We start from the raw sequence: 19,246 nt of genomic DNA on the forward strand, positions 1-19,246 counted from the left end.
CTTCCTTACCAAAAAAAAAAAAAAAATCCAAATAAAAAACAGTAAACAAAATAAAGTCAGTACTTCTTTTTCTTTTTTTAAAGAACAAAATGAAACTTGAGGAAAAACTTACTGGAGTTACAGTTTATCCTGATACAGTCTAGATGGGGAAAAATAAATGAAAGATGAAATTGCATCCTTCAAGGTAACAGCTGCAGACATCCAAAAACAATCAGTCCACCCTTCCGGGGACAGACACACGCAAGGAATGTGGCCATTTTATATATATATATATATATACACAATATGTACAAGTTTAAGGGTGGGTGTATATGTACAGTATATTACTTAGAAAAGTTGAATACATATATATATACACACACGCACATATATATACACATATGTATAAAGATATATATACTGGTATACATATATATCCACAATAGAACACCAAGACTGTTTATCTGTTTTCTTCAAAAAGTATTTTTATAAAATATTTCACACCTAGATTTTGAAATATTAATTTTGTGAAGTTTAGAAAATTAGGCAAAAATTCTACCACCAAATGCAGATTATATTTTCTCTTCCCTATAATTTATGTTTAAAAAATTAGAATAGTATTAAGAAGATTTTTGAATAAATGTTCCAAATATATTTCACCAGTCTGAAACATTGTATCATTTAAAAAAAATCTGTCTTTAAAATTTCATAGGGCAGTATTTAACCCTTTCACTTTTTGAAAAAGTAAACCCCCTTTATGCTCTACTTGGGAGTGGCCCCAAATAATATAGAAATTCACATAGGCAGACTTGGCATCACCCTTAGAGATAAGGAAAGGGTTAACACCACCTGGTCATGTCCTGTCATAAAATGGCCACTTGCAAACAGCTAACCGCACAAACACCCATGCCAGATTTTAGAGAGGTGGGGTCCTCAGGTGGAGGGTAAAAAGTATACAAGGCTGTAATCAGAATTGATTGGCTTCCCTGATTGGTATTGGTTCAAAGGCTCCCAGATCAACCCACTCAGGAAGCCCATCTCTGTCTTCCTGACTGAATGCCCAGACGGAATCAAGTGCCTACAGCATTCAGGAAGAAGGCAGGGCAGGCGCGTGTGCAGGAGGCCATGGGCACCTTTGATATCTGCCTATTTCACTGTGTGATTCAGCACCTTGAGGGAAAGATAAGATGCTCTAGATAGCACTTATTTATTAAATTGGACAAAGAGGGGAGAAAAGTATAATTGTCCATGCTGACAACCACACATGGCGTTCTGTGCCAGAGATGAGAGGAGCTACTATTTTAATAATCTCTGATTGAGAGTCATAGGCACGCACCATAATAACTATGGAATAGAGACGGTGGGTAACATTAGGAGATTGGTAAAGAATGGCTGGAGAAAAAGACTAAGATAATTGTTGCCAACTTTCATTGTTAAACCCAAGGTTCATTCATGATGGTGGGAAATCCAAAAAGAATCTGTATAAAGTCAGTTATTCAAAGGTTAAAGTCAATAACATTGAAAATGGATGATACAGAGAAAATACAGTTTAAAAACTATATTATTGTACTTAAGATTGAGCCAAAAGATCTTAGAGGATTTGTTGAGGATAAACCCACCATTTGAATTCTCCCAAGTGAGCTCTTTTAAGGTAGCAAGTGAATTGGAAAGGAATGGCATGCAGCCTGGAAGACTAGACTCTGTTCAACCCCAGTAGGGATGATTTGCAACATGTAGTCATTCCAAAGAAGGAGGCAGGCACTTTGTAGGTTCCCCAGAAGAACATCTCTTGAGAAAAATCTGGGTTTGGTTTCGTGCGGTTAGGTTTGTCATGTGTCGTCAACCGCAACAGAAAAGTGGGAGCAAACAACCCTGGAGCAATTGGTACGATCACCAGACAGAGGAGGCCATGCCCCTGGGAGGGCTGGGGAAGGGAGCAGGCAGGGAGGAGAGTGGGAGTCTCAGCTATTCGTTGCAGCTACCCTCAACAAAGCTAGAGAGCTGTCCCTTCCTGTTGTACCCAAAAGGGAGGGCAAACAAGTGGGATGGACAGACATGCTTAGGAAACAAGAGGACCTAAAATTACAAATCCAAGGGCTGCAAACAAAAAATGACTTTCTTTCTTGATTCTGTGTAGCAAGAGTCTGGTATGGAGAGATGTGCTGGGCTGGGTTTATCTTCCTGCTCATCCAAATGGTTCTATGAATTCTTAATGATGTATTTAAAGCGATGTGAAAATTTAGTCCTTTCAAGATGGTAATTTGCTTAGCTCAATACAGGATGAATTACTTTGTTATTTTACATAAAGAATGATAAATTTAAAAGTATCAATCTTAGTCTCTTCTTCATAATATATATATTCATATATATGTATTTCTAACAATAGCACCAAAAATGAGTCAGGTGAATGGACTTGGGAAAATCATGTCTTTTAGATCTACCTTCCCTGGCAGGCAGAGTTCTTTCTCTGCCTGAGTCGTAGTGTGGCATTTCAAATATGCATCTATATGTGCATTTTTGTGTGCACATGTATGTGTGCAAGAAAAAATAATTATTTTCTGTATGAGTGAATTTTAGACTATATGGAAGTGATGAATATTTCTTAAAATTGTGGATTTTTCAATGTTGCAAAATACTCGACCCCAAGTCTAGAGAAAGAATATTTTGGATAATTCAAATGCAGCTCTCCAAACTGTCTGACACTTCCCAAGAAACTCTCGTGTAGAATGGGAGCTCCTAGTACCCTGCTTCACTCCTATCCACTGGCTTTTCTGTTATCTGGCTCAATTCAAAATGAAAAGGAAAGAAAGACAATGTCCCTTCATGAACGTTTCAAAGGTGACTATCATGAAAACAGTGCAAAGTCATTATCACTCCTCCATTGACCTACAGTGCACATCTGTTGAGGCCACATGTCGGACAAGACAGCCCAAGAAGTCTAGAGGTCTAACTTCTAGTCTCAGCTTTGCTCCCACTTTTTACACACATTTTAGAAAGTTGTGTGCTACTTTGTTTCATGTTTGTAAAAGCAAACATTTTCTTAATTTATCTCCCCAAACTGCTGTTGAGTTAAAAAATGACAAGGTCTTTGAAATCTTTAAAATGTACTATAAAACCCAAACACTCTAGTATTCTTTTAATGTTTAAGGAACAAGTAGGGGTTGATAACAGTACACCTTACAGCATTTTTAATCACGCTGTATGATGGGGATACATTGGACACCTGCTACTGCTGCGTTTATGTGCCTTTAGTGAAAAAAACTTCTGGAAAAATCTAGCCTCCTTGAGGTTTAGAAGCTATGTTACATTATATATATATATATATATATATATATATATATATATATATATGCTATATTTTTTCCGTCTCTCCTTTTTTTTTTTTTTTTTTTTTTTTTTCCTGAGGTAAGGCCTTGCTCTAGCCCAGATTGACCTGGAATTCACTATGTATTCTCTCAGGGTGGCATTGAACTCACAATGTTCCCCCTACCTCTGCCTCCTGAGTGCTGGGATTAAAGGTATGTACCACCACATCTGGCTTATGCTAGTTTTATTTTTTCTAACAGGAGCTTACATGTATAAGCAATTTTAAATAAACTAGAATATCAGTCATGTGTTATTGCAAAATAAAAAAGGAACAACTTATAATTCCAGCACTTGGTAGCTCAAGACAAAAGGATCATGAATTCGTGGCCAGACTGGGCTTCATAGTGAATTCCAGACCATCATTGGCTATATAATGAAAACTTGCCTCAAGAAAAAATTGCAGTAGGAGAACAAAATTAGTTTTGGGGGAATATACATGAATAAAAAACTCTGCTTGGAGACATTTTATTCTATAACCAAGTAAAAAATATAAATTTGTTGCAAGAATGAAGGAAATATATATGGAGGACACTTAGGCAAGGGAGTGAAGAAATTTTTAAAAATAGTGAATATTCACGGGTACTTGTACACAAGCATGGGAGATGTATGTTAAGTTTTCCATGTGAGCTTTAAAAGAATACATTCAAGAGTAATTGTGACTGTCTATATGCTTTAGTGAAAAACAAATAGCTCTTGCCTTTGGAGGAACACAGAATGTTCTAGGGAGGAGTGACCCCTCTTTTGTACTAAGATATTTCAGCTCAACAAGATAATGAGCCAAATGGCAAAAGCTGTGTTTATGGAAAGCTCAGGCCTCATATTTGGGCCAGGATTTAATACAGGAAAAGTGCTCTTTTAGCAATACACATTGAATATATAACATTCTCTCTCTCTCTCTCTCTCTCTGTGTGTGTGTGTGTGTGTGTGTGTGTGTGTGTGTGTGTGTGCCAGAGAGAGAGACAGAGGGAGGGACAGAGAGCAAGTGAGCAAGAGTTTTATCCTCTTTTCCTCATTGCTTATTCCCCCTTTATCCCTTTCTCTGGCCTCAGTTTTCCTTCTTAGATGTGAGACCTGTCAAAGTTGACTTTCTAATCTGTATAACACATCTAATAAGGAAAAGCAACTTGGCTGTTGAGAGACACAGTGCACTCCCCTGGGATCCCATGGGTTCTGACTCATGATCTTGTATACATTTTTGTCTTACTTTGAAACAGGCACAGGGACAAAAGTATGGTCTTTGCTTCCATTTCTCATAGGCTAAGAAGGGGCTTGTGTTTGGTGTTTACTACTAGTCTTTTGTCCTTCTGCATTTTTCAAAGAAGAAAGTCATGAGCTTCTGGCTTTTGGCTTTAGGTAATATCATATGCTAGGGTGATTTCTTTAAGGTGAGGAGGGTAGTGTGGGAAGGGAAGTAGAAGTGGGAAGGAAAGGGGTATGCCAATCTCTGTCGGCTGCTCAGTACTCTCTGTTCTCAAGGCTGTTTGCTATGCGGGCCGCAGGCTTTGGGCCTTTGAAGGGTTGAATACCATCTTTTGATTTACCATGGTGGATGGCAGGGAAGATTGAAAACTCAAGAACACAGACACACACATACACTCACAAGATCCAGCAAAAGGACAAACCTAAAATAACCCAATACAACCATACACAGACAAAAGACAAACCAGAGACATACTGAAAATAGAAATCAAATGAGGTTGGATAAGAAAAGAGCATTATACTGTACAAGCTGCAAACTAAAAGAAAAAAAAAGACAACTAAAAGAGTCACTGCTCAAAACAGTCCTATTTGCTCTAGAGATGTTAGAATGGGTTAATATTTTAGAATTTGCCCCAGTTAACCTAACAGCAGATAAGACTGGTATGGATTTACAACCCCACCTTCCCATCAGAGGCCAGCAAGAGCTTTATAGGCATTGTATCTGGTATATCTGTCCATCACATCCTTTCTATGTTTCAAACAAAGTGTTTCATTAAAATCTTTACACAGGTGCTCTGTATCCTAATAGTTCTACATGAATCCATTAGCTTAGAAAGCTTGGGATTTAGCTAAATCATTTATCCTGAAGGCACTGGGCATTGGCTTTCTGCTAAATGGAAAGACCACAAAGAGAGATGTTTGTCTGTTTCATTCCAAAAACCAAGAGGCCTCCATTCTCCATAGGAGATAAATAGAATCCAATAAATATAGCCAATATCAGAAAAGAATACAAGGCCATGAGGAGAATTTCCAAAGTACCCTTGATAGGTATATCTGCAGAGAACAGATCCTGACTTTATTGAACAAATTTACATTTATCATAATTTTTCAAATCTATAACTTTGATATGCATCACATGAAAAGGATAGAGTACTTGGCGAAGAGCAACCTTACACAAAGGGCTGCTGACAAGTGGCCAAGAATGTCAAGATGGAAAGTGTGGGTACATAGCAAGGAGCACACCTTCCTTCCACATGTCAGACTCTGTAAACTTAAACAACTATATTTCCAGTGGGATAATAGAACAATGCTACTTATTCCCCTATGTGTAAATTTAAGGGGATCTTAGTGACATCAAGGCCATGAGAATCTCCCATTTGAGTAGTCACTGTGGACCTAGAAAGGCCCCAGTTCTCATCTCACTCAGCTAGCTGTTGACAGCTCACCCTCTCATTTTGCCTCCTCTCCTGCCCTATCCCTGACTTCAGTTTTGACTGTTTTGAGTGGCGACCAAGGAGTTGGATTTCATGAGAATATGATTGATCAAAAGATGGACCAGAGTAGCGTGTTTTACACATAGCTGAACGATTCCAAAAAACCAAGAAAGGAAACTTAGAAAACAATTAATCTAATAAAGAAATCACCACTGTCAGAAACCAGAAATTGACATCAAAACCTCATGCAGAAACAAGGAGAAAGTGTTTGTTGCTGTTGGGTTTTATCCTTGGTCTATTAAACAAGAGATGAGCAGCTAACTTTCAAGAAACAAAGGATTCAGTCAAACCAATGAAAATCAGAAAAGAAAGGGAAGACAAGCCCAAACGGAGTGGCAGAGGGTCTTTCATACGATACCTAAGTTAACCATGAGCTTGACGCGCCCACCATCCAGCTCCAGACGCAGAGTATCAGCAGAATCCCTGGAAGTAGTGGCCACCAGAAGCCCATAGGCTCTCTGAGACATGAAGCGGAAGGACACATCCTCTGCCTCAGTGTGCATCACCATGGGCATGATGATCTTCATATACATGCTGCCGTCATAGCTCAGGATGGATGCCTCTGCCAAAGAAGAGTTCAAGGAGACATTAGCATGAGGGTTGTTAGGGTTTTCTTCCAGGCTAAGTGGAGCAGGTGCTAAATATGTAGCCAAATGACTGTTAATTGATAGAAATCTATTATCATTACCTTTCAATTGTGAGACCTGGGTCTAAAAGAGTATACCTCTATTTCCTCATCATCAAAGGCCATATGATAGGTCTGATACCTGCCCTGTGATGATCAGAGACTTGTCCAGAGCACCTAACTGAATACTAAATATGAATATATTTTGCAAGTATGAACTGCTCTCCCCCGCAATAGTAATTATCATTCTTTGCACTGCAAATAAAGCAGAAATATAAAAAGGCAAAAGTTGGAACCTGTGTAATTGTTTCCATTAAAAATATAAGAACAGAAGCTTAAAGCCATTGTCATTGAGCTTCACAAGTCAGAAAGAAGCAGTGGGTGGTGTGGCTGGTGCACTTTCACATCTCTGCCCACAAGCATTGGGAGAGGCACTTTGTCATCGAGCCAATGATGGAGCTGACGTTAGAAAGCAATAACCACAAATGAATGGTACCTTTTACAAATTCATTTTACTTGTATTCAAATAGAACTTCTCTAAGGAAGGAAGAAAATACAGTTGATTAATATATTCTTCAAGTCAACCACTTGGCTTAGGAGTCCTGATCATACTATCTCAATGCTATAGGCTATTTCAGTGATATAGGTCAATTATTCCAAGTTTTTAAACAACAAACCAAGCCTCCTACAGTGAGATGAGATCATCCCAGAGTTCCACTACCTGTATTTTGAGCAGTCACTCCTGATATATCATTTGGGGACTATTTGTAACACTGTGATGTCCAATATGTAAGTTTGTTTAGTTATCTGGTTGGCAAATATCTTCAGAGAACAAAGGAAGAAGATTGCACTCTCACTTCTGAGAAGTCTGCCTATCTCTGAGCTCAGTAAGCTCAGTATCTTACACTGAATGGGGTCTTTATTAAATATTTGCTGTTGGTCAAATACTTACACATTCTGAGGAATATGCAGATGAACCAAACCCTGTTCTAAAGGGAGATGAAGTATGCACAAAAAGATGTATTAGAATAGAAAAAAACGGCTAAATGAACGTCGGGGAGATAGATACCACAGCTAGTGATGTTCAGAGAAGAAGGACAGTAGGCTGCGGGGACAAAAGGCAGCTGGGAAAAGTCCAAGCGGGTCTTGGTAGATGGAGAGGGATTTGTGATGTAGGATGTGATGACATCAAATCTGACATGTATATAGCATCTCTGTAGGTAGAAAGATCAGAAAGGGCTTCTCATATACTAGCAAGCCATTCAACAGGAACCTAAGGCATATACCTTAGGAAGCAGTCACCAGTCGATAGCCCCAGGTTCTATATTCATGGATTTAAGCATGGACTGAAAATACTTGGAAAAAAAAAAAATGTCTGCGCTGAACAGATGCAGCTACACAGAATGTTTCTTGCCATTGTGTCTTAAACAATACAGTATAAAAACTATTTACATAGCACTCACAGTGTGTTAGACATTAGGGACAATTTAGAAATGATTTTAACTATATGGGAGGATGCGTGTGTGTGCTGTATTCAAATTCGGAAGCATTTTACATAGGGATTTGAGCTTCCATGGATTTTTGTTAACTTTGAGTTCTTGGAATCAATGTGTTTCTAGAGTCAGGCTAACTCTCTTGCAGCCATTTTCCACTTGCTATCACAAGGAATGACGTCCAGCCTCTGGTGAGCCATGCTTTCCCCTGCTATCATGAATCATTCCTTCAAGACTGTAAGCCAAAATAAATTCTCTCCTCCTCTCAGCTGCTTTTGGTCAGGTGTTTTGCCCTAGCAATGCAAAGGTAAGTACAACACATTCATAATGCTTTGCTAGGTATCCTTCTAGTGTTGGTGGCATAACAATAAAGGAAACAGACAAAGGTACCTGTTTTAGTATAGAGAAGCTATTGAAACAGAGAGACAAAGGATAAGCAGATCACACGGTGAATTCCAAATATTGTCAAAATCTCTGCCCTATTTACATATCAGACAAAAGGACATTGAATGTAATATAAATACTTGTATTCATATTCCTGGAGATAATCCATCACTCAGGTAACACTCATACCAACATAAAGCTATACATTATACTTTGTAAATCCCAAGAGGATCACAGCTAAAAGTGTGAAAGTTGGAGGCATCATCATTATAAATGCATATAATAAACTAGTGTTAGATAGGAAATATAATCTAAATTAAACACATGCACCAGATTTAAAAGAAACTGCTTTTTTCTCAAAAGGACATATTCAAAAGTTATAAAATGATTGCTAAAGTTTATAGAGCACTTATTTTCCTGAACTTCGCATGCAGTATGGAGTCTCTTAAATCTCAGGAAGACCATGAGAGAGAAATTTTGATATATTTCACAGATACCAGGTGGAAGAGCTAATAAACAGCAGAGCTAGGAGCTCAGTGCAAGCAGTCTGATTACTGAGACCATGTATCTAACCATTCGTCAAAATGCAGAGGGCCAAGACAGGAACACACTGCCATTTCTAAGCACCCAAGCAGGTCTGACGTCATTCTTGGTTTTCTCTGCGTGTATACATGCATGCTATTATTCCAACCTTCATATTACTTGTGAAAAATTATATGAGCATAAATATTTCTAATAATCTAGCTTTTATAAAATACAAGTAATTCATGTAAATGACTATAAATACTATCAATCATTACTATTACTGTGCACCTCATAATCACACACAGGAAGACTCTTCTTCAGGAGATACTAGGAAGTTAAATGAACCATGAAATGGGTAATTCTGGTTCATCTGACTTAAACACATTTCAAATTTGATGGCTGTTCTTGTCTTTCTGTATGTGTGTGATGTTAGAATGTAAGTATAAATGAAAATACTTTTCATGTCAATATTGTTAGTATCAGAGAATAAATATCAGACAACCATGTAGTGAAATAGCTAATGGCTTGAAATAAGTTGTGCATCGCAGTGTGTACCTCTTTGTGCAGCTTCGCAAGTCTGTTCTATTATTAACCCAAAGTTTTTGAGAGGAAAGTGATCAAGCAGAAAATTTAATACAGAAATCAGCTGGAACAAAACCTGTTTCATGGATTCATATTAACTTTCTGAAAAGATTTTAAACACAAAGCCTGCCATGAGCAGAATCCTAATTTTAAGGGAGAAATTACTGTAATGAGGAAATTGTTCTATCTATAAATTTACCAGATTGTTGACAATCAAGAGATCACATTGTGATGGTTAAGTTCTGTCTTCAAGTTGATCAGATTAGGAATTATATAGTAGAAATGCCTCTTGGGTGGGGGTGTGCATGTGTTTGCAAAAAGGATTAATTGAGGGAGGAAGTCATTCCTCATTTGAAGAGGGAGGTCCTTTAAAAAATCCAGCAGACCTGGAGCCTTTCTCTCCTGGCCACTGCTGTCACTAGCTGGTTGGTCTTTTTTATCTAGCTGCCTTCACTATTAACTCATGCATGCATGTGCTCTGTTTCAGCTATCCTTCATGGACGCTGGAACTGAGTTTCATCAGCCTTCCAATATGAACTAAGCGCCAGTGTTTCTCCAGAAATCCTCCAGGCTTCAGTGACAGATTGGGATTGCTGAGGCATCCTTGGGGACTGAACAGCTTCTAGGTTCCTCAGTGCTCAAGTCTGCAGACGGTCCTGCTCAGATCCTGTGTGCTAATTCAATAAACCCCATTTACAATGCATATTCATTCTGTTAGTGGTGTTCCTCTAGAGAACCCAGGACATAACCCGTAACATAACGGGCTAAACGCATAATAATAACACTTCAGTGTCCCCCCTCTTTTGTTCTTTATCCTTGTCTCCCTACTTTTCTCTTCAGCAAATATATTCTAGCATTCTGTTTTGATTGCCTTTTAGTGATTTTTCACTATAACATGAGAGATACTTTCTTAATGCTTGCTCTGAGACTTCTACATATCAATTTACAAGAATTTATTTCATCTCTAACTTAATTCCAGCAAAATAAAGAGCTTATGGTTTTGGTGTGGCTCAAACTTACTGTATTGCTGTGTTATAGTCTCTGTCAAAAGTATAGAAATGTTATCCTTCTATTGCTCTCTTACCTTCTTCCTTTTATGTGCTACAAGTTATCACACACAAACACACACACAAGATCAGACACATCACATTGGTATAATGGTTGACTCATAAAATCCCATTTCTTTTTGAAAAGTTAAGAGTAAAAAAACTCAAATATGTTTATAGTTTTTTTAAATTAAGCTTATTATTTACCATGTTGACTTTTTTCATTTCTTTCTGTATATCAAATTACCATCTGGTGTCATTTATTTTTCCAATATCACTTCATTCACTTGGATTTTATTGTCAAATATATAACAATCCCATATACTATAGGCATAACAATACAATTTTATTGTTTTATGCACTTGCATTTAAAATCAGTTAATGAAAAAAGTAAATGTATAATTATATTGTCTTCTATTATTATCTACATAATTACCTTTACTGGAGCTCTTCAGGGTTTTTATTCACATAAATTCAAATTAATACCTGCTGTCAATTTCTTTCAGCCTGAGGAAATTCTTCCAGTAGTTCTGACATGGTAAGTATTCTCATAATGAATTCATTGTGTCCATTTATTTGCAGATGTCTATTTCACCTTCATTTTTAAAAGATATTATCTGTATGCAGACATCTTAGTTGACAATTATTTTTTGTTCACCACTTTGGATATCATCCCACTACCTTTGAACTCCATTGTTCCCAAAGAGATATTAGCTGTTAATCTCATTGTGGTGCATTTATATGTGATAAGTAATTATTCTTTCTGCTGCTTTTAAATATTTCTCTTTATTTTTGTTTTACAACATTCTTATTGTAATTATAACTTTGAAATCCAAAAATTAAAAGAAAATTATTTTGTCTTTATCCTGGAGTTCAGTGAAGTTCAAATATGTGTACTTCAGTGGTTTTCATCAGATTAAGGGAGTCTGAAGGCATAACTTGAATATTTCTCTTATCCCTTTTTTTCCTCTTGTTTTTTTTTTTTCTTATTTCCCCATAATATATATGTTGGTACATTTAAAGGTGCCCCACAAGTAGAATTATTTATTGTTTTATCTTCCATTCAAATTATATACATTCTATTGATCTAAATTGAAATTTACTCTTTATTCTTATGTCAAATCAAATCTCCTATTGAACCCTTTCAGTAAATTTCTCACTTAGTTTATTATATCTGACAATTCCAAAATTTCCTTATAGAGAAAAAAATGTATAAGTTTATCCTTTATTAATATTCTTGATTATAGGAATTCTTAGATTTCTACTTGTTTCCTCATTTTCCTCAAGAAATCTTTATGACTGTGTATGAAAACTGTCTTTTATGAGACAGTCTCCCACTAGCCTGGTGCTCACCAAGTATGTTGAAATGATTGAACAGTGAGCCCCAGGGACATGTCTGTCTCTGCCTGCCTAGAAATGGGATTACAAACTGGTACCACAATGGCCAGCTTTTTTTTCATGGCCTCTGGGAATCAAACTCAGGTCCTCATGCTTGCTCAGCAAGTATTTTATTAAATGACCCATCCCACAAGCCACAAAAGTTTTAGTCTTTTAAATAGTACATAATGACTATATTTTAATCTAAAAGTATAATTTTAATCTTAGATAACTAAGGGAGAAAATTAAACCTTCGAAATAATACCACCATCACCAGCAATATGGAAGTTTATGTCTAGATAGTTTCCAAATTATGTAAATATGTAGGGATAAATAAGTTGAATTGCTTTAAAAGATGGAAAATCATATATACTCTTTTAATTGTAGTTAAATCAAGTCTTCATTAAGTTAACACAATTTTTAAAATATGAATTTCTAATAATTTCTAAGAGGTATTATTTTCCATGAGAACCAATTAAAATGTACAATGGGTATTATTAAAAATGTAAAAGATTGAAGCCATTGTTTGAACTCTGCTCTCAGTTAGAAGCAATGAAAGTGGAGAATATCATTTCCTCACATTTTCTTCTTCATCTGTGGACGCTGTTTGTTATTTCATTATTTTCATCCATGTTTTGTTGGAATGGGTTGACTCTAATTATATGGGTTGTTCGAACTCTGTACCTCCCTGGCCTATGCTAGCACCTATTGATTGAACTCATATGATATTTGGAGTGATGAATGTGTTTGCCAAGGCCTTGAGTTGCCTGGTATCCTTTGATCTAGCGTGTTGATGCTGGCCAGGTAACTTATGGGAAACACCTGCTCTCTTCTGGGTATCTAGAGCTTCAGTAACTGAAGTCAGTCAGATAAGCCCTATGTGTCTAGATGATGGATCTTCCGTAAAAGCTCTGAAGGCCAGGTCTGTGTTTGTGGTCAGCGATTTTTGCATGTGCTATGTTTCTATACTATATTTTGTTGTGATACAGCATTGATGGAGAACTCAGATATGCCCCTTATTCTCCAGCTGGGAGAGAACTGTTGAAAGCTTATAATTGGCTTCTTCCATATACATGTTCTCCCTTTCAGATTTTATATTTAACTTACACTTTAATAAACTCTAACGGTAAATATAGTGGCTTCTGGAACCTATATCCTCTTTGACAGTTGTTTAGTATATTAGTTATTTTTTTCATTGGTTTGATGAAACACCTGACAAAAGCATCTTAAAGAAGGAAGGGTTTATTTATTTTATTTTATTTTATTTATTTATTTATTTATTTATTTAGTCTTTCAAGGTAGGGTCTCGCTCTAGACCAGGCTGACTTGGAATTCACTATGTAGTCTCAGGGTGGCCTCAAACTCATGGTGATCCTCCTACCTCTGCCTCCTGAGTGCTGGGATTAAAGGCATGTGCCACCGTGCCGTGCTGGAAGGCTTTATATTTGCCCATGGCTTAAGATGACATAGTCCATCCTGACAGGGAAATCCTGGGGGTGGGATTGTGGGGAACAGGTCACATATTCCATGAGGAAGCAGAGAGAAATGAATACTGGTGCTCAGCTTGCTTGCCTCCTCCTCCTCCTTCTTCTTCCTCTTCTTCCTCCTCTTCCTTCTCTTCTTTTTCTCCTTCTCTACCTCCTCCTCCTCTCCCATTTTTCCTCCTCCTTCTTTCCTTTTTATTCAGCCTATGATCCCAGGCCTTCCTTTGGCTCCCTGGACTACATGCTCATATCTGCTCATTTCTGAAGCATCATTAAGTTTCCCACATTGGACTTCACCTATGTCAGTAAAGAGGGCATCCTAAGTCAGTAAGAAGTGATACACCAGGACTTTAATTTATATAATTTTGGTAACTTTTCTTTTGTTTCTCAGTTCCTTGTATGTTTCTGTTCCATATATTTCTTGTTCATGGCCATTTGTAATACTCTTTAGTCAAAGGGGGAGCAGATGACTCTATCTAACATGTTTTCTTCTTTTCTTATATAAAGATTTTGGATAGGCAATTCTTAGCATTGATATGATCTAGATAATATTTATTTATTTATTTATTTATTTATTTATTTATTTATTTATTTAGCAGAGAGAATGGGAATGCCAGGGCCTCCAGCCACTGAAAACGAATTACAGACATGTGCATCCCCTTGTGCATCTGGCTAACGTGGGTCCTGGGGAATCAAACCTGGGTCCTTTGGCTTTGCAGGCAAACAACTTACCTGCTAAGCCATCCCTACAGCCCTAGACAATCTATGCTGAGATGCTCAAGTAGAGTTAGCTCAGCCTCATTATAATTTTACTTGGCTTGACTTCATAGCATTTGATTGACCTCCCACTTTTTCAAGTTTATGACTCAGGGTGTGCCCTTTTTTCTGTAATATTTTATTATTTATTTACTTATTTGCAAGCAGAGAGAGACAGAGAGAAGAAAGACCGAGAGAATGAGCACACCAGGTCCTCTAGCCACTCCAAACTCACGTGCCACGTTGCGCATCTCACTCACATTGTTACTGGGGAATGGAACCTGGGTTCTTAGGCTTCACAAGGCAGGGCTTTCACCACTTAGCCATTTCTCCAGCCCCTGTCCTTTTTTCTTACTTGGAGTTAATTAGTTGGTTGATAATTTTTTTTTTTTTTTTTTTTGGTGTTTTGAGATAGGGTTTCACACTAGCCGAGGCTGACCTGGAACTCACTGTGTAGTCTCAGGATGGCCTCAAACTCACGGCAATCCTCCTACCTCTGCCTTCTGAGTGCTGGGATTAAAGGTGTGTGCCATCACACCTTGCCAGCTGCTATACTCTTGTTTATCATGAAAAATGGAATTTCTGACATGAGGCTTTCCCCTATTTTATCTTTCTACTCTTCTCTTTCTTCAATCAAGTTAGTTCATTTAAGCACTAGAGAAACAGGAAATAATCATCAGTCGGTCCAAAAGTACTTGAGTCCTCACTACAAGCATGGTTTTAGAGAAAATGAAGGTTCTAATCAGGGAGTAAAGACCAAAGAGAAAAAGGCCCTTCTTGCCTGTGAACACTAGGAAAGACACCATTTATTTACTACATCAAGATAGTTTTGACGGTCAAAGCTGGTTTGGCCAGCAGTAATAAGAAATAGACTAAACAGTGACGTGAGGTCATTAACAAATGCAGGAGACACATGACATGGTATGATGACGCTGACCTCTCACGTGTTCATGAAGTGGGCTTTGCTGTTATTTTGCTCCTAACATGCCAAGCATATACCCTTTCCTATCACTGTACTCCCTCTGCACAGTAAGCCATTGGCTTAGACTCTCATAATCAACCTGGAAAGCAAGAGACCACTAAAAACCATTGGTTTCTTTCATTCCCTTCACTTTAGCACCTTGAAGACACCTTTCTGCTCTCTCATGCAGCTACTGGATTTACATGCTCATTAGGAGTGTTTTCTTTTTTTCCTTCTGAAAAACTTTCCAACATACACAGATTGCTCCCTCTCCATCCAAAGCAGGCTGATCTTAAACAATGTGCGGAGCTATGTAGGAACACCTGCCAAGTTCTAAATCTGCATTTTGCAGCAGCAGGAGTGATACAAATCTGCACTTCAACACTGAAAAGACCCAACACAAGCCAACAGTTCCATGAATTCAGCAAAATTGATGTGGGGTGACATCTTTCCTCTTGTGGACCAGGAGTAGAAATAATTTTTTCACATTTTATAACATAATACTGCCCTGGCATACAGTGTTTTTTTTTTTTAGTTTCAAATAACTAGAGCAGTAAAAAGGCATGATATAAAATTTAACTGATATTTATTATTATGAAAATTATAAAAATATATGCTAGACCAGTTTTTTTTTTTATTTTTACATTCAAGTGAGAAATGAATAGAATTTGGACTATAGGAATTCTGTCTTATAAATGCATACTTTTAAAGAGCATGTTCATTTGATGAAAGAATTTATGAATCTTTTTTTTCCTTTTAAAGTTTGTGAGTGTGGTATCTGTGGTGATGGTGGTATGTGTGCGTGTGTTACACATGTGTATATGTGTGTGTACAAACATGTTCAAAGGCACACAGAGGCCAATGGCGAATGTCTAGTATCTATCCTCTATCATTCACCCACCTATTTCCTTGAAACAGAATCTCTCTGTGAACATGGAGCTGCGGTTTTTGAGACCCCAGCATTTCTCCAGTGTCTACCCCTCACAGGACTGAGGGGAGGGGTGGTTATAGCTCTGTATGTTCACATCCAGCTCTTCACACAGGTCTAAGGAAATTCAACTGAGGAAGTCTCAGTCCCTTTAAGGTCTCCATGCTTGCAGCAGCATATGCTCTTACCCATGGAGCCACCTCCACAACCTTTGTGAAGCTTTCTATTAAATAGCAAACTTTTCTTATTGAGTTTTAAAAGAAGGGAATTAATTTGTACAAAATTAAATATAGCACCATTCATTGGAAATCTACCCACTGCAGGCAATACTATTTGCTTTGTCAAATGACAATTATCTAACATGTGCTGGGTGCTGTGCTAACATTGGGGGAAGCATGAACAACATGTTTGCTTTCTCTAATGAGCACTTAGAAAGCTGGAGTTAAAGGCTGTTATGGATAACTTGTTATATTGAAGATGAACAAATTGCTGTGGACTTCACCTCAGGCACCTATCAATTTGCCCAGAGGTGTTAACGGGAAGAAGCAGTGAGTCAGTGAGAAAAGAATGGAAAGATATTCCACAAGAGATTCTGTATAGACAGGCACAAAATTGATGAGGATCTGGTACTGAATAGATGAGTCACAGAGTCTGGAGAACACTGTGCAATCAATTCAAGGCACAGGACTATTTTGTATGGAGACTGGAACAAGGTGTCTCACTAGAAAAATCACCTGACATCTTGAACAAGGTAATTTTTGTAGTGACTACATATATCTAAGTATATTTTGCAGTGTCCCTGACCTCTGCCTATTAGAAGCTAGGGGCACCCTTCCTTTTGTCATAATGATCAACACTGTCTCAGACATTGCCAAGTGTACTTTGAGGGAAAAATCACCCCAACTGGAACTAAGGGAGTATATGGAGTGTCTATTATAAAAGATCTTATAAAACACAGCCTGCGAGTTGATATTAATCTATACAGAAACTTTTTAGACAGATGGTGACATGATAAGAATTGTTTTAAGCTAAATCTGATGGTGCCAGGAATACAGAATTATGAGGTGAGAGACTAGATGCAATCATACCTAATTTTCCATTACTTTAGTTTTGTAAACATGTTATGAAATTTCAAAACACAAGCATTATAAATTCCAGTGACATGTTTCTGGGCGTTGCTCTCAGTCTGCGTCACTTCAGAAGAGCTCCACTGTGCAGAGCTGTCATCCACTATATGTGCCCACTTCCCACCGAGGATCACTGCTTTGTGTAAGGTTCCTGAAGCCATATGAATCTACAGGGGTACAATCTTGGCTCTGTATGCCATTGAAACATGAAGCATTATTGGGCCTCAGCTTCCCCATGCATAACATGTATAATAACAACCAAATATTTCCAGATGCCAAAGAGAAACTTAAATTGTGTCCCTCCATGAAGGTTTCATTAATGTGGCATTTATTCAAGGTATATGTACAGAACAGTGAAACATCTGGGCTTAATATAGTATTCTTTTTTTTAACAAGTTCATTTTTTTGTCACTTTATTTTCATTTATTTATTTTAGAGAGAGAGAAAGAGGCAGAGAGAGGGAGAAAGAGGATGGGTGTGCCAGGGCCTCCAGCCACTGCAAACGAATTCCAGACGTATGTGCCCCCTTATGTATCTGGCTTACATGGGTACTAGGAAATTGGACTGAGGTCCTCTGGCTTTGCAGGCAAATGCCTTAACCACTAAGCCATCTCCCCAGCCCTTAATATATTAAAGGCTATTAAAAGCAATCACCTCTTCTGCAGTGTTGTGGGGAGGAGTGTTGCAGATCACTGTTGTTCATGTATGATGTGGCCAGTGAATTCATCACCTCACAGTGACCGCCATAACCTACACAAGACTCACACAATATTGGGCCCATCAACATTTTGTTGTGGGTGATGGAGGTGGGCATGAGGCCCCCATCCCTCCCTGAGGAGTTATAGGGAATTTACGGTGGCTATGGAAGCAGGAGACATTTTCTACAAGGTTCAGACACTAGTAGATCACACATACTGGGATAAATAATTTCCCACATGTGTCCATGCGGGTAACCGCAATTAAACTCAGTATGTCATGTCCACATACACGAAATGAAAAGCAATATCAAAATATAAGAGGAACTAGTTGCGAAGGGAGGGATCAGGTAGAGTGGCAACAAGGGGTATCAAGATAACATAATGGGAAAAGACTATGATCAACATATACTTCTTTTTTCAATCAACAAAAACATAGTTTTTTTTTAAAAGAAGACTCCTTAATAGGTTGATATTGTATATATGTAAGTACAATGACTGAGATGGGGAGTTAATATGACAGAGAATGGAATTTCAAAGGGGAAAGTGAGGGGGGAGGGAATTACCATGGGATATTTTTTTATAATCATGGAAAATGCTAATAAAAATTTTAAAAAAGAAAAAAAAAAAGAAGACTCTTTAACAATCTTAAGTAGGTAGAAAAGAGGAGATTCAATGACCAGCACCCAGAGGACAAAGAGAATGAAAAAGAGAATGGTGCTTTGGGTGCCTCATAAGAGGAGTGATTTGGGGCTAGGGAAAACCAGTTGGCAACCTTCCTGCAGGTGTGAAACACCTCCTTCTCACTCTTCCTTCTCTGTACTCATTGATACTCCTCACTGGCCACATTCAAATGGAATACATAGAGCAAGAAAGAAGGCTGATACAATCCATGCAGGGCCACCTTCCACAATGCACATGTTAGGGAAGCAGGGAAAAAAAGGAATCAGAGTTGCAAAGAAAAGATTTTCAACATAAATATGAACTCTGAAATGTCTAAACTATGCCTAGGTATGTATTTAATTTTCTGTGTACATGTGGTGTAAAAGTATGTATGTATATTTGGATATATGTGAACACACTTGTGTACAGAATTTGGAAGCTAGAGGTCAGTGTCAGTTATCCTTCTCAGTCATTTTCTTCATTCTTTTAGATAGGGTCTTTCACTGACCCTAGAGGAGCTACTCAATCACCTGCAGAAGCTAGCCAGCAAGTCCCAGGGAAT

At 37.8% G+C, this 19,246-nt stretch overlaps 1 protein-coding gene across 28 annotated transcripts in view; it reads right to left on the reverse strand.

The window, feature by feature from the left end:
- The window catches only part of Nrxn3 (neurexin 3), a 1,695,425-nt gene that overhangs the window by 1,024,166 nt on the left and 652,013 nt on the right, over nucleotides 1-19,246 (reverse strand). For 20 of the 28 annotated variants that reach the window (XM_045154222.1, XM_045154221.1, XM_045154237.1 and 17 more), the window contains 2 exons: nucleotides 6,397-6,600; nucleotides 113-139 (listed from right to left, as the gene is read on the reverse strand). In XM_045154222.1, the coding sequence (XP_045010157.1) occupies nucleotides 113-139; nucleotides 6,397-6,600 (231 nt within the window). The remainder of the gene's footprint in view (nucleotides 1-112; nucleotides 140-6,396; nucleotides 6,601-19,246) is intronic. The other 8 variants (XM_045154245.1, XM_045154244.1, XM_045154227.1 and 5 more) reach the window with 1 other exon arrangement.

The sequence above is a fragment of the Jaculus jaculus genome, chromosome 7 (genome assembly GCF_020740685.1).
Source record: "Jaculus jaculus isolate mJacJac1 chromosome 7, mJacJac1.mat.Y.cur, whole genome shotgun sequence".
Taxonomy (NCBI): domain Eukaryota; kingdom Metazoa; phylum Chordata; class Mammalia; order Rodentia; family Dipodidae; genus Jaculus; species Jaculus jaculus.